The sequence below is a fragment of the Phocoena sinus genome, chromosome 15 (assembly GCF_008692025.1).
Source record: "Phocoena sinus isolate mPhoSin1 chromosome 15, mPhoSin1.pri, whole genome shotgun sequence".
Classification (NCBI taxonomy): domain Eukaryota; kingdom Metazoa; phylum Chordata; class Mammalia; order Artiodactyla; family Phocoenidae; genus Phocoena; species Phocoena sinus.
Genome location: NC_045777.1, coordinates 59201498 through 59222046, shown reverse-complemented (window position 1 = coordinate 59222046; position 20549 = coordinate 59201498). Strand labels below are relative to the sequence as shown.

Sequence of the window (20549 nt, the reverse complement as noted above, 5' to 3'; positions counted from 1 at the left end):
ATGGTCCTTTTGGGCTCATGGACTAACCTTCTGGACCTGGCCTGTCCTAGAGATCTCTCAGGAAATCTCCAGCCGTACCCAAGCCTCAGCCTTGAGGAGTTTCCACCAAGTCAAAAACACATGGCCCAGGCCTTCCTTGGAATTCCCAGCTGTTTAAAGTCAAGGGGTGGACATGATGTCGAGGTCTCATAGCTCAGAGAGGTTCAGAGGTCTCTGAGACATCTGTCTGGTTCCCTCCTTTGTGACTGATGACACTGTTTCTGAGAGTACCAAGGCCATGCTGTGATGATGTGCCTTCTCCCTGCCTGCTTTGTTCTGAGACAGAGCCCTCCACCTGCCTGTAAGAGGAGAGCCCTGAGGAAGGCGTAACGCCCTCCCTGGGGAAAGAAAATGATGCATCTGGGCTCCGTGTGGAGCCTGCCTTCCCACGTTCTCCTCCTGATGGGACCTTCCACATCACAGGAACAATGTTCCTATTGGCAGGGCCCTGGCTTGACTAGCCTGTGAACTCTTTGGTTTGTTCAGCAAGATGAGGGGCTTACTCTGTGCCCTTATGATGAATGAGACAGAAATAGTCCCTGCTTTCCCAGAGCCTAAGATCCAGCGTGGGGGAGATGGATGGTAACCATTGCAAATGTACAAGGGTTTTAGCTGTTGATGGGCACTGAGAGAACAGAGCGGGGATGTGGCTGAGTGGCCACCTTAGGCCAGGGGTCTAGCAGGGTACACTGGAGTTGAGACCTGGGCTGCTCCCTTGGGAATCCAGGGGACTAGTGCTCCAAAAGGAGGGTTTGGCCAGGGCCAAAGTCCTGAGTCTGAACCTCGCTGGGCGTGTTTGGGGAGCACGCAGCTCAGCCTGGCTGGAGCTCGATGGTGAGGACCGGTGGGGTCAGGTCCTGCAGGGCCTCGTGGTCAGGATGCCTTCCAGAACATTCTAGGCCCATAGTAATCTTTGTTGTAACATCCCTGCCATCCACAGCTCAGGGCTGGATGTCACCAGTGACATTTTGAGGACTTTCACTGTGTCCACTATTTCTGCCCATCTCAGCGTTGCTGATGACTTCAGCATGACAGCCCTAGCCTTTCCTGGAAGGCATTAAAGATGCTGGGATTTTTCTCATTCAAGTCCCAGGGCCTCTGTGCCGAGGAGAGAAGCATGGGGTGTTTTAACTTTGATCCCACAACAGCCTGGGAGGGTTCAAAATATACTTGCTTGTTGACTTGGGGTGCCGCAAATTTATAAATGCCTGTTTCACTGGCTGCTTTCATAGGACCGAGGACTTGGGGGCTGTCATGTACCCAGCTGGACAGAAGTAGGTCGTTCCAGGTGTGGACAGGGCTGGGTGCGGCACCACTTCTAGGCATGGTGCCAGGTGTGCCAGGCACACCCCCTGCCCTCCGGAAGCTCGGCTTTCTGGGCAGCACTTGGGTAGGGGGCCTGTCAGATATATGGATGCCCAGACCCCAACCTTTGACGTCCTGGCCTGGCAGGTCTGGGCTGGGAACCAGCATCTGGGTGCAAAGCTTTGTGTTTCTCGGTGTTGCTCACGTGAAGTCAGTGGAGAAGGATGTTGTGAGGCCAGTGCCCGTCCAGCCCCAGCCTCAGATCCAGGAGTGCCTTTACTGCCGGAAATGTCTCCATCTGGAATTCTCAGCACCAGAGGCCCTCACGGATGCCTCTGGCTGCGTGAGGCGAAGCGTTTAGTTCAGAAGAGAACAGGGCTGGGGGCATCCAGACTGGGGTTAGCCCCCCTCGGTCCCTGGGGGGCTGGGCTGAGATGGCTCAGACCCTTGTGTCCTGCTCAGATGCAGGAAGCAGAGCCAGGTCCCACTGCGCCTGGGATCATGGGCCCCAGGGTGCTGGGGAGACAAGTAGAGAGGGGAAGAGGGGTGAAGGGGGCATGTGGGGGAGGCATGAGATGCAGTTTTAAATGATGGATGCCTGGGAAGGCCTCACGGGGGAGGTGACGTTGAGTAAGGACCAGGAGGAGGTGAGGAGTGAGTGGGGTGGACAGGGGTTTGGGGGGGGGGGTGGACTGCCAGAGGGGGTGGGCCCAGCATGTACGCCAGGGCAGGAGCTGCACGGTGAGCGAGTTTCAGCACCAGTTTGAGTGGCAAGGAGGCCTTGTGACTGGAGCGGAGTGGGAGGGTGAGAGGGGACAGGGTCACCCCCTTAGGGGGGCACACAGATTGCTTAGTTCCCCGACCAGGCACTGAACCCACTCCCCCTGCAGTGGAAGCACAGAGTCTTAACTACTGGACCGCCAGGGAAGTCCCCAGATTGCTTTTACTCAGGGTAAATGAGGAACCTTGGAGGGTGTTGTGATCTGATGTACATTTCAATGCTCACATTCTGGCTGCGGGTGGAGAATAGACTGAGGGCCAATGGGATGTCGGGAGACAGGTTAAGAGGCTGTTACAGTAACACAGGTAGGAGATGAAGGAGGCTTGGTCTGGGGTGATAGTGGGGGTGGGGTGGGGAGAAGAATCAGATTCAGATATAACGTGGAAAAAAACATCTAAGAATATGTTGAATATGTATAAAATACGTTGAATATGTCATCAGTAAATACAGACTAGTACATATGCACATACCGAATGCATATTGAACACTCACACATGTACACACACATTATACGTTTTGCTTGTGTATAGCAGGGACTCGTGTGCAGCTGGCTGTTCACTGTTTCAGGGACCGGGAGGGAGCCAAGGCTCATGCTCATTGCTCTCTGGAATCCTTGATCTCGTGGACCTCGCGCGAGTCAGAGAGCAGCCCCAAGGAAAGGGCCCTCAGCCCTGCGAGGTGTGGTCCAAGCCCACCAGCTAGTGGCTGACAGAGCGGGCTGTTAGTCCAGGCAGCCTGGCCCACAGCGAGGATTCTCACCCTGGCACTCCTGACTCCTTGGGCCGCCTTGTGCACTGTCGGATGTTCTGCAGCATTCCTGAGCATTACCCACTAGATGCCAGCATCACCCACATCCCAGTCATGCTAACCCAGAGTGTCTCCAGAGGCTGCCAGCGTCCCCTGGGGAGCACGGTCACCCCCACTGAGAACCGCCGCTCTACATCCTGTGTCCTAAGCTGTCTCCTCCCGTCTGGCCCCCTGACTGGGCACTTCCCCTGACAGAGGTGGCTCGGGGCCAGGCGTGCTGTGGGCCTGTGTCTCCCCTCCTGGAGACTGGCAGTGCCGGCCCCAGAGGGTGCATGGCGGCTGCCCTGTATTTATAGTGCTAACAAGGAAGCAAATTGTTCCCACTAGGGAGGTCCCCTGGGCTGGGGGTGAATTACTAAGGGCCTTGTTCCTGAAAATGGCTTTTCAGGGATGCTTTGGTGCACATCAAGCAGTGCCTTGGCCTCCCCGGGAGGACTGAGGGTCCGTCGGTTACCGGGGGGACCGACCCCGTGGGCTTCAGCTAAGAATGCCTTTGCCCCCTCCCCATTGCTGATGGGCAGGAGACAAGATTGGTTTTTCAGTCTGGAAACAAAACCAGGACTCAATGGAGAGAAAATTCCCCAGCCTGACCCCTCTGCAGAGAGGCCCCCCGAGTTTCCACGTGGGGGGCAGCGGGCTGGGATGGCCAAGAGCCTGATGGAGTGAAGGAGAGGATGGGGAGAGAAGCAAGGCGGGTCGGGCCCCACCCCTTCCCAGGGCTGCCGGGGAGGATGCCTGGGGAGGGCACAGCTCCTGACCACCATCCAGGTTGCTCGTAACAGGACACCCAAGTCACAGATACTGATTCAGCACCGACTGTGTACAGCGAAGTGTGGACGGTGGTGTGCGAGGCTGGCTTGTACCGATTTGCCAGAGCCAATGGTTAGATTCCGGAAATCCTGCAGGCTGGTTGTTAAACAGACATTACTAAAGACTAAGTTATACCGACTTACAATGAAAATGGATCATATTCGAAACAAAGGTAACGAATGCTCAAAATCCTCACTACCGAGTTATCTTACTACATTTTAATCTGCACCGGAGGTTATTTGCATCTACCGCAGGGTGGACCTGTGACGCAGTGCTGTGCTTCTGCACAGTGATTCCCACGTCTGCGTTCAGTGATGGCACACGGGCCGCTCGTGATGGGCTGCAGTGGGAGTATTCACACCTCGGAAACGGGCAAACAGGGCTGGCTTTTCTTTTTTCCCATGGCCTTGAGTGTAGGACCCTGGTTAAGAGTGTGGGTTCAAGTCTCGCTCGGCCACTTAGTAGCTCTGTGTCCACTGGCACCTGACTTAAATGCTCTCTGTTAAGTGAGGATAATGACGGCCCTTCACAGGGTTAAGGTCAAATGAAATGGTCCCTGTAAAGTGCCTAGAACAGCACCTGGCACACAGCTGAGGCTCCAAACAAAGTAACCATTGTTATTATCGTTTGCGTAGATGTTGTTAGTGGCGATGGTGGGGATGGGCTTCTCACCGAGGAGGCAGGAATGACATCCTCCTTCCTCCACCCGCAAGCCTTCCGGGATGAGCTGCTACAGCCCCCTCCTGCTGTGTCTGGCTCTGGAAAGCTGTTCCTGAAGCCAACACTTGCAGCCCGAGGCCTCCCAGAGCAGGACGCCTGCTCCTGAGCGGATGCCCAGCCAGGCCCCGCGGCTGCACATGTGCTGGAGGTCTTAGAAGCAGATGTGTTCCGAGTCCAGGGAATCACAGACGATGCCCGGGCAAGGCATCCACCAGCTGGAGGGAAATGCACCTGAGCCTGTCCGGAAGGCGGCAGGCCTCCTGGGGTAGCTGCCCCAAACTAGGCCGATGCTGGCCAGGGCCACTCTAAAGGTGGTGGTCGGCCCCAACAGGGGGCTGCTTGTGTGTCCCGCATGAGGAATTAAAGGCAGAACGAAGGGTCCCCATCGGCTCCACCGGCAGAAGGCACACACAATGGGGATGCTGCCCAGACCCTGGGGGCAGACATGCTGGTGAGAAGGGAGGGGATGGGGGGGTTACGCTGGCCTGTGAGGGGCCTGTTTCGCGTTTGCGTCTTGCTGAGGTCAAGCTCTGTGCACGGGGACTCAGTCCCAGCTGCTCAGAGCAGAGGAGGCCCGAGGTGAGGCAAACCCGTCCCAGCAATAGTGGACCCCTGGCTGGGTGGGGTGAGGGCTCATTCTTGGCCTTGGCCAAGCACAGCAGGAAGCCAGGACCTCGTCACTCTCTCTGTGGCTTTGGGCTCGGGCCGAGGCAACGAATCTGAGACTGAAGAGGCACCGGGGAGGGAAGGCAGGATGTGGGGCCGGCATCCCAAGCCAAGCATCTCCTGAAACCCGAGAGGTGCGGGCTCTGAATAGAGTCCTTTATTTCCTTGAGTTTTTGGAGACTTGGTGACTGTGCTGGTCAGACCTGCAGACAAGGGGCAAAAACTGCAAACCCCTGTTGATTAGCCATCACTGCTCATAACTCTGAAAAACGTTCACATACTTTTTTCATTAAAAATATCAGAAGAGATGGCTATCTCACTAACTTTGTGAAATACGCTGACTCATTATAATAACTAGATTATAATCGTAGTGAACATGTATTGAGCTTTTATTAGAGCATAAAGCCCACAAATGCAGATGCCGTGTCTCTTCTTCACCCGCACATCCCTGGCCCCTAAAGCATGCCTGGCATGTAGTAGGTGCCCAATAAATGCTTGTTAAATTAAAGAAAAAGAATGGGCCAGCCTGTGTGCCAGGAGCTGGGATTCAGTGGAAGGAAGCCCAGACGAGCAGCCTCATCTCTTTGGGTCTGTGACACTGTAGGCAGGAGATCCTAGTGTTTCCAGCCATGCCTGGAGGCAAGGAGATGGATGAGGTGACCCTTGCGGTTGGGGCCTCTCACACTTTCCTCTCTGATTTCTAGGCCGCAGAGCTGTTCCTGACGCTGGTGTCTGAGCTCCGGGGCCTCTCCGCGGATGAGCTCATGGAACTCTGGGAACATTCTTTTTTCGAATGCCGAGACAACTGGTAAGGGCCTCTCCCCAAGTCGGGGGCTGGTCCAGGAGCTGCCTGGGGGTCCTGGTGGGCTGGGTAGTCTTGATGCTGTCCTAGGTCCTCATTGAGAGATGGATGGCGACACTTCAGCTCATCCCTGTGATACTGACTTGTCGTCCTTCAGTCTGGGGACGTCTGCCAAGAAGGCGATTAAGAGGGGAGCTTCCCACGGGGGCTTCCGGAGACTGGAGGCTGCAGGACCTGGCCGGATAAAGACAGGCATTGTTCCCTCCCCACACAGGGACCCTCTTGCTGAGAGCTGGAATTAGCATTCCAATGCGCCTTGGGTACCCTTCTCCTGGGGGTGGAGGGGTGCTGGGCAGGGCTGGGACCTGCCTGATGTGAGGGCAGCAAGGGGTGTAGAGAGACCCCCAAGCGTGGAGGGGAACCTCTGAGGACCTAACTCCATCGGCTGAGGGCTGTGCAGGGGAAAGCTTGCGGCTCCTTCCCCGAGTCCAGCCGTTCACTGGGCCCCTGAGATCCGGATTTCAGGCTTGTGAGCTTTTCAAAGGCTCTCAAAAAGATTTTGAGACCTGAAAAAATTTTATCTACTTGGAACTATGAAAGACCCCAAATCAACATTACCAAATGTCTGATTGAATGACCACCAAACTTAGTAGCTAATAATGCACAGATAACTTCCAAGCGTTTTATCTCTTATTCACTCATTTAATCCTCACAATGACCCCATGAGGTAGGTGGTTTTATTATTCCTATGTTACAGCTGTGGAAGGAAACCAAGGCACAGAGCAGTTAGGAAACTTGCCCAAGGTTACACAGCAGAGTCGGGATTTTTGACCCAGGTGGTCTGTGCTGCTCCATCGAATTCTTATGGGCTTAAAGATAAATGATATTTGACTTGGGCACATTTTAATTATCTTTGGTGTAGGAAGGGGCCCCTGAGTCTTCCTGTGGAGCTGCCTGTTCCCTTCGTGACTCACCCTACTTGTCACTCAGGATTTTCCCACAAGCCCCTGTGTCTCACTTGTCTACCTAGATGTTGGGAATCAGGGAGAGGGGAGACCCTCCCCAGCTCTAGAAGTTTCCAAGAGGACTGACACTCTTGAGAGAGTTTTCTTGCCCTCACCTCCTCCTCCATTTCTGCCCAGAGGCTGGTTTTCCAAGGCCCAAATCTATGAGGAAAAGAGAGGAAACACAAGGGCAAGAGATGGGAAGGACAGGTAGGACATTCCTCAGATGAAGTGGCCTGTGTTCCTGAGGGCTCACGCTCATCTTGGGGCTGGTCTTGTCATCAGCATTCCCATTTTATAGATGAGCAAATTGAGGCCAGAGACTATTTATGGGCAGATGGTGTGTGTGGAGCGGGGCAGTGGGGGTGCCTGGTCCTTTGTGGCCATGGATGCCACTCATCGGGGTTGATGGGGTGGGGGGGTCCCAATCTACCCCCTGCCCCGTGTGCCCTGCTGCCTCATGTGACCCCAGCTCTGGGAACCTCCCGTTTCTACTGTGACCTATGCACCCACCCCCGTTCAGTCATCATTTTCCTGTTTAGACCCATCATTGTGCAAAGGTTGGAAACCTTTCTGGAACTTCTCAACCTTTCGGTAATCTTAAAAAAAAAAAAAAAAAAGGGAAAAGATCCTGATGTTGGGTGAGAGCATTAGAGGTTTAATGGGAGGCAACCTGCTAATTGTTGATTCCTGTTCTATGCAAGGGGTTCTCACCCTACATGGTGACCATGGTTGGTTTCTGGAGAGCAGTGGGCAGGGACTCATGTCGCCCCAAACCGCTGTGTCTCCAAGGTGGGCAGCACTGCAAGGGTTTAGACTGGACCGCTGGTGTCTCTGTGGCCCTAAGAGCACAGGCCCCCGGCCAGGCCGCCTGGCTCCCAGGCCCGGCTCGACCCCTTCCCGGGGGTGCGAGTGTGGACAGGTCCCTACTGTACCTCCGAGCCTCCGATCGCTCCCGGATGACCTGAGGCTTCACAGGAGATGTCCTGGAAGGCTCCCGGGGTGTGTGGGTCACCTTCATGACGTTCCCTGGGCCTCTCTCCGTCTCAGGCAGCCGCTGGTGGATGCCCTGCCCTCTTGTGGCACCAAGCCTTGCGTGAGCCTCATGGCGGAGCTCATTGTGTCCGGGGAGTTGGAGGCAGATGAGACAGAGGCATGGCTCTGGTCACTGGCGTTTGTCCCGCAGCCCACAGATGCTATGGTCCACGCGCTGCTGGTGAGCCTCTGCATACCACCCCGCCCCGTGTCATCCCTCCCCTGCTCCACTGCTGATTGGATGCGGTGGGGAGGGGTGGGGGAACCTTCTGTCCTCCGGGCTTTGTGCCAGTGCCTCGTGGGACCAGTGGAGGCAGGTCAGAGAAATCCGGGTTTGAGTCTCAGCAGTGTCCCTCCCAGCTATGTGATCCTAGGCAAGTGACTTGACCTCTCTGAGCTTGTTTTCCAATCTGTAAGGTGGGGATGGAGCAGTACTTCCCTCTTGGGCTCATGGTGAGAAATGAGATGCTGAATGTGAAGCAGTTCTCCTGATGCCTGGCACAGAGTCCAAGCGCTTTAAATTAGAACTGCTATTATTCCTGTAATCAAGCATATTTAATGAATCTTGAGATTAGGAAAGCATGTGAAACTAGGCCAATAATTTCTGACAACACAAGGTCTTATTTAACCCCCACGATGCCTCTATGAAATAGGTGCTTTTATTACTCCCATTTTACAGATGAGGAAACTGAGGCCCAAGGAGGCTGGGTAGCTGGGTGATGCAGCTGCTGTGCCTTTCCCTTGGACCATGGGGGGTGTCCTCACTCAGCTGGTGGTGGGGTCACTTGTCAGTTCTCACCCTGCTGTCCCAGACTGGTAGTGGGCCAGGATTCAGAGGTCACCAGTGGGGAGTGGAAGCGGTGATGGGCCAGCCAGGGTCCCTGGACCCCTGTGCTGGCTGATGAGGGGGTCTCCAGCAGGATCTTTCAGTCCTCATGCTGGAGGGGCTCTGGCCACTCTCCAGTTGGAGTGTAGGGAGCATTCACCCCTGGCCTGACCCCTGACCCACAACTCCAGAGTTGGCAGTGGGGCTGTTCTAGGCTGTGATTGGCTCCATTCATTAGGGGATTGGGCACTGACTTGGAGCCAGACGAGGGCCGGGCCCCAAGGGGCATCACCCATAGCTCATGGCCTAGCAGGTGACACTCTGACCATAGGGACGTCAGCGCCATCCAGGGCCTGTGGAGGCTCAGCCAGTGGCGGGCAGGGTCGGGATCCCTGTTCCTTCTTTGTTTGTTCGGCCTGAATGCAGTGGCCAAAATCACAGACTCTGGTGCTTGATCCCTCTGCTTCAGAACCCAACCCTGTCCCTACCAGCACGAACTTGGGCAAGATGCTTCACTCTTCTGTGCCTCGGGTGCCCGTCTGTGTGGTAGGGGCAACTCGTAGGGTGATGGTGCAGACTAATAGTTGTTATGACGTGGGCTAAGTGCTATGTACGCACTGGTGTCGCTGCTGTGACCACTTGCCAGGAACACGCCGTGAGCAGAGCAGGTGGGTGTCTCGGCTGTCTCAGAGCCCAGGATCTTCTCTCACCTGCTTCTCGTAGGTTCTCATCCTGCTAGACCAGAGCTTGCACCTCTCTGGACTGTATTTGCGTGTTCTCTCAAACTGTCACAAGGATGCACATGTGCTGTGCTGGGCACGTGCTAGGGATGCAGGCTTGCTTTGTGCAGCCTGAAGCGGGAGGATGGAAGGGAGAGGGGGGTAAGAAAAAGAGGGAGGGGGAGGAGGAGGGAGGGGGAGGGAGGAAGGCAAGAGATTATTATTATTATTTTTTTTGCGGTACACGGACCTCTCACTGTTGTGGCCTCTCCTGCCACGGAGCACAGGCTCCGGCCGCACAGGCTCAGCGGCCATGGCTCACGGGCCCAGCCGCTCCGCGGCCCGTGGGATCTTCCCGGACCGGGGCACGAACCCGTGTCCCCTGCATCGGCAGGCGGACTCTCAACCACTGCGCCACCAGGGAAGCCTGGCAAGAGATTATTTTAACACACTTTTTATTTTAGGATAATTTTAGATTTACAGAAAAGTTGCAGATAGTACAGAGTTCCTGTACACCCCTCCCCACTTCCTCCATTAGTAACATCTTAAATCACCAGAAAGTGTTTGCTACAACTAAGAAACAGACCTTGCTACCTTACTGTTAACCAACTCCAGCTGTTCACATCCTACTGCTTTTTCCACTAATGTCCTCTGTCTGTTCCAGGGTCCCACCCAGGGTCCTACGTTGCAGTTGGGGGGGTGTGTTCTTACATTTTAAACTATACATTCAGTATATATATACTGAATGTATACATAAACTATACATTTTTTTTTTTTTTTTTTTTTTTTTTGCGGTACGCGGGCCTCTCACTCTTGTGGCCTCTCCCGTTGCGGAGCACAGGCTACGGACGCGCAGGCTCAGCGGCCATGGCTCACGGGCCCAGCCGCTCCACGGCATGTGGGATCTTCCCGGACCGTGGCACGAACCCATGTCCTCTGCATCGGCAGGCGGACTCTCAACCACTGCGCCACCAGGGAAGCCCTAAACTATACATTTTAAACTAAGCTAAACTATACAGGAGACTGCCCTGCTCTTAAGTATCCAGTTTGATGTTTTCACATCCGTGTTCACCTGTGCAACCACCCCTGGACAAGATATAGGACATTTCCAGCTCCCAGTCGGTGACCCCAAAGGTCATGGTGATTCTGACTTTTCTGACCATCACTAGGTTTTGCTTGCTTTGGACGTTCACACCCGTGGGCTTGTGTGCATCTGGAGTTTGGCTTCTTTCTCCCATGTTCTCTGTGAGATTCTGTCCGTGCCGCGTGTGCATGCACACGTGTGTGTCAGGACTTTGCTCTGTTCTGTTGCTGGGCTGTATTAATGGTGTGTTTTGCTGAACAGAAGTTCTTTGTTTTGGTGAAGTCCAGCTGATCAATCTTTTCCAGCTACTGCTTCACCTCCCCAAGGTCATGGTGCTTCCTATGTTTTTTTTTTTTCCTAGCAGCTTAATTGCTTGGCCTTTTGGGGAGGGTTGGTTTGGATATGAGGAACTGGGTTTGGCACAAGATGAATGGGTGTTAAAGCCACATTGGAAAAGTGGTCATAGGCTTAGGGATGATTTTATGTTTCCATCTTTAAAGATTAAAAAAGAAAGTTGAATATTTTAGGCAGACTTTTAATTGAATTATTTTTTTAAAATACTGTTTTATTATTTATTTATTTTGACTGCACTGGGTCTTAGTTGTGACATGCGAACTCTTAGTTGCTGCATGTATGCGGGATCTAGTTCCCCGACCAGGGATTGAACCCGGGCCCCCTGCATTGGGAGTGTGGAGTCTTACCGTACCCCTGGATCATCAAGGAAGTCCCGAACCAAACCTTTTAAAGTCAGAGATTTTGGCATTAAGATCTGGTGTTCTGACTCTTGTGAAGTTGAGGGAGGCTGACAATTCTGGACAGACCCCCAGGGCAGCCATCAAACAAGCAGGGTCATTACTGTCTGGACCCTCTTGGAACCCAGGCCTGACACTGGCCCAGCTGTCCTGGCCCTGTAGCTCCCAGGTGGGGCCTGACTCCCAGCAAACCAAGTGGCTACAGCTGTCCTGCCCTCCCCACAGAGCCCTCCCAGGCTTCTGGCTCCATCTTTGGCCCTGGGAGGGCCCAAGTCTGCCCTGCCTTCCTGCTGGCAGCCTTCCTGGGGCAGAGCGGGCAGAGGTGAAGGCCTCTGGCAGGCAGGAACCCTCACCCCGCGGGTCTGAGTGGCTTCTTTCAATCTTTTCATAACCCCTGCATCCCAGCCGAGCCCTGCTTTCCCTCCTCTGTGTTAAGAAAACAGAGTGTTTGTTTTCATTTGCCAAATCTGGAATAACATTGCACATGCTTTTCCAAGCCACAGGTCCCCGTTCCTTCCACAAAGGAAACACACACACACATACACACACACACACACACACCAAGACTCACATACGTATACCTGAAGACGGTTACATGGGAACATATGGGGACACACACCCACAGGAGGACACATATCCACACGTACCCACATATTGAGACATATTGAGACATACACACCAAGACTCACACGTGTACCTGGACATGCAGATGTACTCACACAGACATGCCATACATGTACACACACACACACACACACACCAGGATACACACACAGGGACAAGTAGGGACATCCACCCACACCTGGACACCCCCCCCCAGGATAAACTGGGACAAGTGTGCATTCACACACTGGGACTTGCATGTGTACATACGGGGACACACCCACGTCAGTACCTGTGCGCACACACGCATTGGGACACGTGCCCTGGGATATGCATGTACCCTGAGACACGTGCACACCTACACAGGAATTCACACACCCACAAACACTGAGATTCTAAAACACACACACACTGAGATGCACGCACACAGATACCCTTGCGTGGACACACAGACCTGGTTAAGACCATGAACCCAAGGGAAGAACAGCTGGTGCAGAGGCTGTATTTCCCCCAGGCTGCCAGGCGGTCCCTGCTCTGGGCTGTAGGAATAATAGAGGCCACTGCCTGATGCCCAGTGCCCGGGTCTGGTTTTCACGAATGAGTCCAGAATATGTATTTTGAGAAACAGTGAGTGCAGGGGGAGCGCCCAGCCTGGGAACCAGACCCTACAGGGTCAAGTTTGTCTCTACCACTTTCTGGCTGGGTGACCTTAGGCAAGTTACTTAACCTCTCTGTGTCTCAGGCTCTAAGCAGGTGACACGTGTGCCCTGTTAACAGCAGAGCCTGGCACATAGGGAGTGCTGTGTGTTTATTAAATAAAATACGTCTTTCTTGGTTTTCCTCCGAGAGGCCTAGAACCAGCGCTCCCCTCTTCTGAGCCCCCCGCCCCCCCCCCCACTTTTGTCTTCCTCTCAGCTGAAAGCTTCAGTGCCCTCGGGTAAGGGTGGCTGAGCGTCTGGGGGAGCTCTGCTGAGCAGCTGGAATGACCCTCCTCCGAATCAGCCTGGGCTGAGTCCCTGCCACTGTGAGGCCCCCAGAAGAGAGGGGCCTGTTTGAGCTGGGTGGGTTGGGCAGTCTGACCCCCAAAGGAGGGCTGGGTCTCCTCCTGCTCTTCAGGGAACCAGACTGAAAAGGGCCCCAACATGTGCTGTGGGAGAGTCTTGATTTTCAGGTAGTTTTCGAGCTGATTGACAAAAACATAGCCATTATTAAAAATTAAATGATCTAAGCTTGCAGTTAGAGAAATCATATTAAAATAAAGGTACGAGATGGATAATTTATTTATATTTGGTTGCATGGGGTCTCTGTTGCAGTGAGCGGGCCTCTGATTACGGTGGCTTCTCTCGTTGTGGAGCACAGGCTCTAGGCGGGCGGGCTTGAGTAGTTGTGGCACCCGGGCTCAGCAGTTGTGGCTCGCAGGCTCTAGAGCGCAGGCTCAGCAGCTGTGGCGCACCGGCCTAGCTGCTCCGCAGCATGTGGGATCTTCCCAGACCAGGGCTTGAACCTGTGTCCCCTGCATTGGTAGGTGGGCTCTTAACCACTGCGCCGCAAGGGAAGCCCCGAGAGATGGATAATTTCTAATGGTCTTACTATGCGATCCCGTGTCCACACCCTCAGGCTTATTTGCATTGCTTGTGTCGTGTGTGGACCAGTCACAGGAGATGTGCCTGCTGCTGACTCCCCATCTCTTCCCAGATCCCTTGTAGTGACTCAGCTCAAATCTCCAGGGTGGGAGCATTTACACCATGGAAATTGGCAAGCACTATACACAAGGGACTTTCTTATTTCCTGGGTCTGTTACCAAACTCAGGTTCAGCGGCTCACCACTAAAAAGCCAATAATTCGAGAGGCAGGTGTCAGTAGAAAGGAAAGTTGCTTTAATCAGAAAAGCCGGCAGTCTGGGGAGAAGGTGGACTTGTGTGTTGAGACCAACTCTGAAGATTCTGCTCAGCCATGACAGTTTTTAAAGGGAAACACGGGGGGAGAATCTCAGTGAATCACTGGGGCAGGAGATTGGGTTCTGCATTGTTCTGTGCATGCAGACTGGCTGACTCTCTCTTCAGATGTTATCTTGCCCGCGTGATCTGCTTGCAGGACTCCTTAGGGGTAGAGAGCTAGTTGGGGGTAGAGAGCTAGTCATTCTTTATTCTTACTTTCTTCTTTATTCGTACTTCTTTTTATCTAGGAAAAGAATCAACAGGTTAGGCAAGGCCTGGTGTGCATTCAGAAAAGCATAAGTCAGGAGGAGTTCGTTTTAACTGCTTAGTGATCTCATTCCTATAATTAGGCTTTTAGGGTTAGAGGGAGGACAGAAATGGGTGAACAGGAAAGGGGCAAAAGAGCTGCTTTCATCAGTAGGTGGGCTGGGCAGTTGCTCACCATTTACACTAATGCTACTGGCCGTGCCTTTCCCTTTGGGTTCTTTTGGATTGGACCCAGGGCCGCCTCTGTTAAAGACAGTCTCCACTCAGAGCACATCCTTTCCTCTTTCCATCTTTTTGCCCAACTTCCTATCGAGACCCTGGGAGAAGAGCAAAGCCAATGCTGGGTGCCCTCAAGCCCCCACCAGGTCCAGGACAGCATGGTCCCAGTCGCCCCAGCTGACAGGCGGGAGGTACAGTGGCCTGGGAGCTCTCTCAGCCCTTGCCAGTTCATCCCTCTCACTCCCAGAACTGGGGGCGGGTGATGCTCTTTGGAGAAAACCAGCCTGGCTGGGTGGCAGGACACAGCTTGTCTGGTTTCCGTCTCCCCTGCTGTAGACAGGGGACTGTGACCACTACTTGGGGATCCTATGGTCCCAGAAGAGATGGTTGGTCTCTCGTGCGGCTTTACAGAAGGGCGTAAAAAGCTGGCTTACTTGTTTTGCCCATTGATCACAGAGAGAGAACTTTGGTTTTATTTCTTACACGTTTCATACATCTTGGGAGGTGGCAGAGCCGTGCCACCACCCGGGGTGGGCCCTGACACTTTGTCGGAGATTCTTCACCATATTCCACCCAGAAGAACCTCACCACCCCCACCCTGCTCCCCCAGACTGGTGATGTAGCCCAGGGTTCCTCAACCCTGGCACTGTTGACATTTGGGGCTGGGTTCTTCGTTGTGGGGCTGTCCGCTGTCTTGGAGGATGTTTAGCAGCATCCCCGGTCTCTGCCCACTAGATGCGAGCAGCACTGTCCCCCATTTGTGACAACATCCCATCTCTAGACTTTGCCAAATGTCCCCTGTCCCCACACCCTGAGGTGTGGTTCTCCATCCTCGATGCACGTGAATGGTCATCTGGGGTGTTTTAAGAAATGCCCCATGCAGGTCCCACCATGGACAATTTATTCAGACCCTCAGGGGTGGGGGGCCGGGGCCTCTGTATTTTTAGGAAGCACCCTAGATCTGCACATGGCGAGACCTGTGAAGGACCACTTACCAGGCTTCTCGGCTGGGGTCGGGGGGCCGGTTTCTGTCCCCAGCCACTGCTTCAGACCCCGGAGGCCAGCCCCAGCGCCTTCCTGGGCATCTCAGCTCTGGTGCATAACCTCTGTGTGTCTCTGGACGGGCCCTGTGGGCAGCTGCCTGGTGTTGGCTCCCTCGTGAGGATCCTGGAAGACGCCTTGGGTGCCAACTGCACCTTTCAGGAGTCCTCAGATGCTGATCAGGTGAGGACAGCCCCATCCTGGGCACGGCCCCTTGATGGAGTCCCTGTCAAGTGGGCGAGCTGTAGGCTGAATGGGTGGGCTGGGCGTACCCATCAGGCCTCAAGGCCCCACCACTATCTTGTTTCAGCTCCAGCTCGTGCTGAAGGCCATTGGCAATGCCGGCCTGGCGGCCGTAGCTCTCACCCCCAAGCTGAGCACTTATGCGTCCCTGAGGAGCTGCCCGACTGAGATCCGGCTGGGGGCCATCCAGGCCTTCCGGAGGGTTCCCTGCTCTGCAAACGTGAGCTTCTGCATGTTATTTCATTGTGGTTGGCATTGGGCAGTAGTGGGTCTCAAACCACTGTTCACTTCTTTATTTGCTCACTCATTCATCACATTTACCGAGCGCTTGCTATATGCTGGGCACTGTGGTAGGTACTTGCGTGAACAGGTGTCCAGGTCTCTGTTCTCATAGAGCCTGTGTCTATGTGGGAGGCATATATTTATCAAATAAATATACAAATAAGTATATGATTACAAACAAACTATATATAAGCCACCTGTGCTGCAAACGCTCTGGTTCAGGGGTCGGCAAGACATGGTCCATGGTCTACATGCAGCTTATTGCCTGATCTTGTATGTAAAGCTTTGTTGGAACACAGTTGCGCCTGTTCATTTATGTGCGGCCTGGGCTGCTTTTTTGCTACGACAGCAGAGTTGAGTAGTTTGCAAGAGAGACTGCATGGCCTGCAAAGGCAAAAAATAATTGACTATCTTTCCCTTTACAGGAAAAGTTTGCTGACCCCTGTACTAGTGGGTCCTGTCTCACTTAGAGTCAAAGCCAGAGTCCTTATAGAGACTTATCAGGACCTGTGGTCTGACCACTGACCCACTAGCACCTCTTGGCTTCACCTCCTACTTCCCTCGCCACCTACCCCCCCCCCCCCCATAAGCCACACTAGTCTCCCTGCTGTTCTTCAAGCCTGCAGGGCTTACTTCTGTCTCAGGCCATTTGCATGTGCTCTTCTCCCTTCCTGGAATTCCTTTCCCCTGTATATCCCCAGGCTTTACTCCTTTATCTCTAGAAGGCCTTTACTTAGAAATCACTTTGCTGTCAGTCTTCCTTGGCTATTTCACCTGAAATTGACCTCTTCAAGCCCCCCACGCCTCCTGCTTCCCCATTTTATTTTTCCCTCTTTAGCAGTTATTATCACCTAATGTATTATATATTTCACATATTAACCTTATTTAGTGTCTGTCTCTGCACTAACATGTAAGCTTCAGGTGGATAAAAGCTGGGTTTGTCTTGTTCATAATTGTCACCCAGCACCTCGCACCTTGCCAGGCACATAATGGGTGCTCAGTAAATATTGCTGCATGAGTGGATGGGTAAATGGCTGTGCTATGAAGGAAACCAACAGGTGATGGGGCAGAGAATCACGGGGTAGGGGAGGTGGCTTGCTTAGGAAGGGGGGTCGGGAATACCTCCTGTGTGTCAGTTGCTGTGCTGTGCTGTTTCCTGTAAATGAAGTTTTCTTGGAATGCAGCCACGCCCACTTGTTTATCCCTTGTTACCTGTGGAAATTGATGAGGCTCTGGCTGGCCTGTGGGAGGATGGGGATTAGCAGTGACTGGGGAACCTACCACCTCCCACAACCGGGCCACAGGTGAGAGTGTCTAGAGCAGCTCTGGAGACGTCAGGAGAGCTGGGGCAGGGCGTCGGGGCCACCTGCTGGAGCCAGTGCAGATGAGGGGACATCGTGCTCCTGGGTGGAGGTGGGTGGTCCCTGAGTGATGACTTTCCCCCTGCCCGAGGCAGCGATCCGTGCTCTCCAGCCTGTACCAAAGCCCCAAGGAGGATGCTGAGATCCGCATCAATGCCTACCTGGCACTGATGAGATGCCCGGACGAGGAGGTGTTTGCCCAGGTGCGGCGCACCCAGGCAGGAGAGCCGTCCACCCAGGGTGAGCAGCTGCAGGTCGGGGTTGGGGGGCTGGGGCTGGCCTGGTGCCACCTGGTGGGTGCAGGGGTTCAGGAGCGTGCTCACGTTCCATCCGTCAGGTGTTCTGTCCCCTTCCCGTTCCCCTTCTCTTAGCACACTGTCTGGACAAGTGGCCTTGCATGCCCCCCTCCCCCACGTGGCAATTGAACAACCTTGGAGAAGTTGGTTCTCTGTGGTCCTCAGTTTCCTCATCTGTAAAGTGGGGTGGAAGTCGCTGAGTTCCCTTCTAGCCCTGGTCAGGTCATGGCACAGTACCTGGAGGAGAGACTCGAGGCAGAGGAGGGACAGTGTCTGCGAATCTCAGATCCCTTGTGGGGTCAGAGAGTTCCCTTTAAACAGGTGGAACTTCAAAAAATAGGTTCAACTAATTTTCAAAAAGTTTTTACATAATGTACAGTGAGTTGACATAATTTTCAGTGAGCTGAGAGCCTGGGGCCTGCCAGCCTGGGTTCAAATCCCAGGTCAGCCACTTCCTACCTGTGTGCCTTTGGACAAGTGACTAAACTTTTATGGGCCTCCATCTTCATCTGTGAAATGGGCATAATAACAATACCTCCCTCGCAGAGGAAGCATAAAATGAGTTGGTACAGGAAGACATTTAAAACATTGTAAGAGCTGTGTGCATAGCTGTTACTTTTAATGTTATTATCACCATTGTTACTACTATGTAGCCAAAATTTCAAAGCAGATGGCAAAATATAAATGGAAAGTTAAAGTCTGCCTTCCATGTCTCCCGATCCCTAAGTCCTGTTTCCTGAGGGTACTGACTGTGGCCAGTTCTCCTGTGTGTCCCATCAGAACGTGTAGGGTACGTATGGACATGGGCGTGTATCTCCCCAGTTCTCTTGTGTGTCCCATCAGAACGTGTAGGGTACGTATGGACATGGGCGTGTATCTCCTTAACAGCAATAGCGACTCAGGATCATGTTATACATGCCATTTTGCTCCTCAGTGCGTCTGGGAGCTCTTTCCACATCGGCACACTTGGACTCTGAGCTACAGCTGTTTGGTGTTCCACTAGGAGCTTAACCGTCATCGACGTTACCAGCCCCACCGATGGGCACTTAGGTTGTTTCAGGCCTTCTGCCATGAGGAGCAACAACCAAAATGAGTCTCTCTATATATCCACTCCTGGGCCCTTGTGCTAATCTAGCCAGAGGAGAAGTAGCCAACGTAAAGGGGCACACTTTTTTTTTTTTTTTTTTTTCGCGGTACGCGGGCCTCTCACTGTTGTGGCCTCTCCCGTTGCGGAGCACAGGCTCCGGACGCGCAGGCTCAGCGGCCATGGCTCACGGGCCCAGCCGCTCTGCGGCATGTGGGATCTTCCCCGACCGGGGCACGAACCCGTGTCCCCTGCATCAGACTCTCATCCACCGCGCCACCAGGGAAGCCCAGGGGCACACATTTAAAAGTCTGAAGTGATACTGCTAAACTACCTTCTAAAGAAACAGCAAACCCCGCTCCCTTGCCAAAAGGAAAAGAAATGGCTACAAGAACAGCAGACCGCTGTTGGCAGGTTCAGGGGTGGAATGGGGGTGGGAGAGGGGCCTGTTCTGCATCAATAGGCCACTGGGCCAAGTCCCTCAGAGGGCATCAGCCAAGGGACAGCCTCGATGGAGGCCCTGGGGTATCAGGCTTGCATGTTGCCTGATGGAAACAAAAGGCAGACTCAGCTCTGTTCCGTGTGGATTGTTCCAGAAGCTCCCTGCTGGGCATTCTGAGACATCCTCTGGGACAGGCAAGAGGACTGGGGTTCCCAGTTAGAATAATATCCTCCGTTGGACTTTCTCATTGGTGCTCTCATTTCATTTTTACCACTCTAGAGAGCCTCAGAGGGTCCCCATCGCGGACTGCATGTCACCCCTTTCCCAGCCCTGAATGATACTCAGTCCTTTAGGTCCAGGCACTGCCCTTGACTGATCTGCACAAACAGCCCTGAGAGATAGGTCATTATAGTTCATTTTACAGATGAGGAAACTAAGGCTCAGATAGGTAGAGTAACCAGCCCAAGGTCACACAGCTCATTAATGGTGGAACTGGGATTCAGACTCAGGGCTGACTTTCAAACCAGGACTTTGCCCACAATACCCCCCTTTTCCTTCTGGAAAGCATGTCAGAATGCCCTGCACAGGCTAGATTTCTAAGTTCCATTAAGGCACTGCTCTTTGCCGCCGTTTCTTCAAAGAGGATGTGGTTCTCAGTAGCTAGGCTCCTGAGAAGCCCCTGGTGGGTGGAAATAGCAGGACCCAGGAATGGGGGTTGCGGGGTCTTTTCTCTGGGTTGTGCCAGCTCCGGGTCCTCCCTCACCATTCCCCCCTCCCCTCCCCACTGGCTGCGCTGGGACTCCAGTGGGCTCCTTTGTGTGGAGTCACCTCCTGCAGTTGCTGGAGACGGGCGACCCCCTGAAACGGGCCCTCCGGGAGGCCATCCCTGAGGACATTGTCAGCCAAGAGTTCCATCCAGAGACCTGGAAACACTCGTCCTACTCTGACGTCACCTTCCGCTCAGGTATGGGCATCCTGGGCAGGTATTGTCCTGCTCTGGGACCACAAAGGCTTGGGGACCTGGGAGTTCTAACTCCTGAGGACATGTGGATCAAAGATACCATTTCCCAAATGTCAAATATTCACATGCCACTTCCTTGATTTTTTTATTTTTATCTTTTTGCTGTATCCAAAATAGCACCTGCCATTTTTGTTGGAAGAGTTAAAAAATAGTTAAGTGTGAGCCACTTCATAGCATTCAACTGAATAGTACTTCCATCTTTTCTCTAAACTGGTTCTTTTAAACTTACACTTATTCTAAAAGGAAACCTTTTATCCCTACCATTAGTGGAAGATCAGTTTAACTCTGTAAAAATAGGGTTATCCTAAAAAGAAATGCAGTATCTGTGAAACACTGTTGTTCAATTCTCATGGATCCTTGCCTGCCGAGGGCTGTGAATTTGAGAACTGCTTTTTCCTGGGTG

At 53.4% G+C, this 20549-nt stretch overlaps 1 protein-coding gene across 1 annotated transcript in view; it reads left to right on the top strand.

The window, feature by feature from the left end:
* The window catches only part of LOC116740470, a 176760-nt gene that overhangs the window by 15431 nt on the left and 140780 nt on the right, over window positions 1-20549 (top strand). Inside the window, exons 8-13 of the mRNA XM_032606118.1 lie at window positions 5833-5936; window positions 7985-8150; window positions 15415-15600; window positions 15728-15880; window positions 17399-17543; window positions 19931-20089. Of these exons, the coding sequence (XP_032462009.1) occupies window positions 5833-5936; window positions 7985-8150; window positions 15415-15600; window positions 15728-15880; window positions 17399-17543; window positions 19931-20089 (913 nt within the window). The remainder of the gene's footprint in view (window positions 1-5832; window positions 5937-7984; window positions 8151-15414; window positions 15601-15727; window positions 15881-17398; window positions 17544-19930; window positions 20090-20549) is intronic.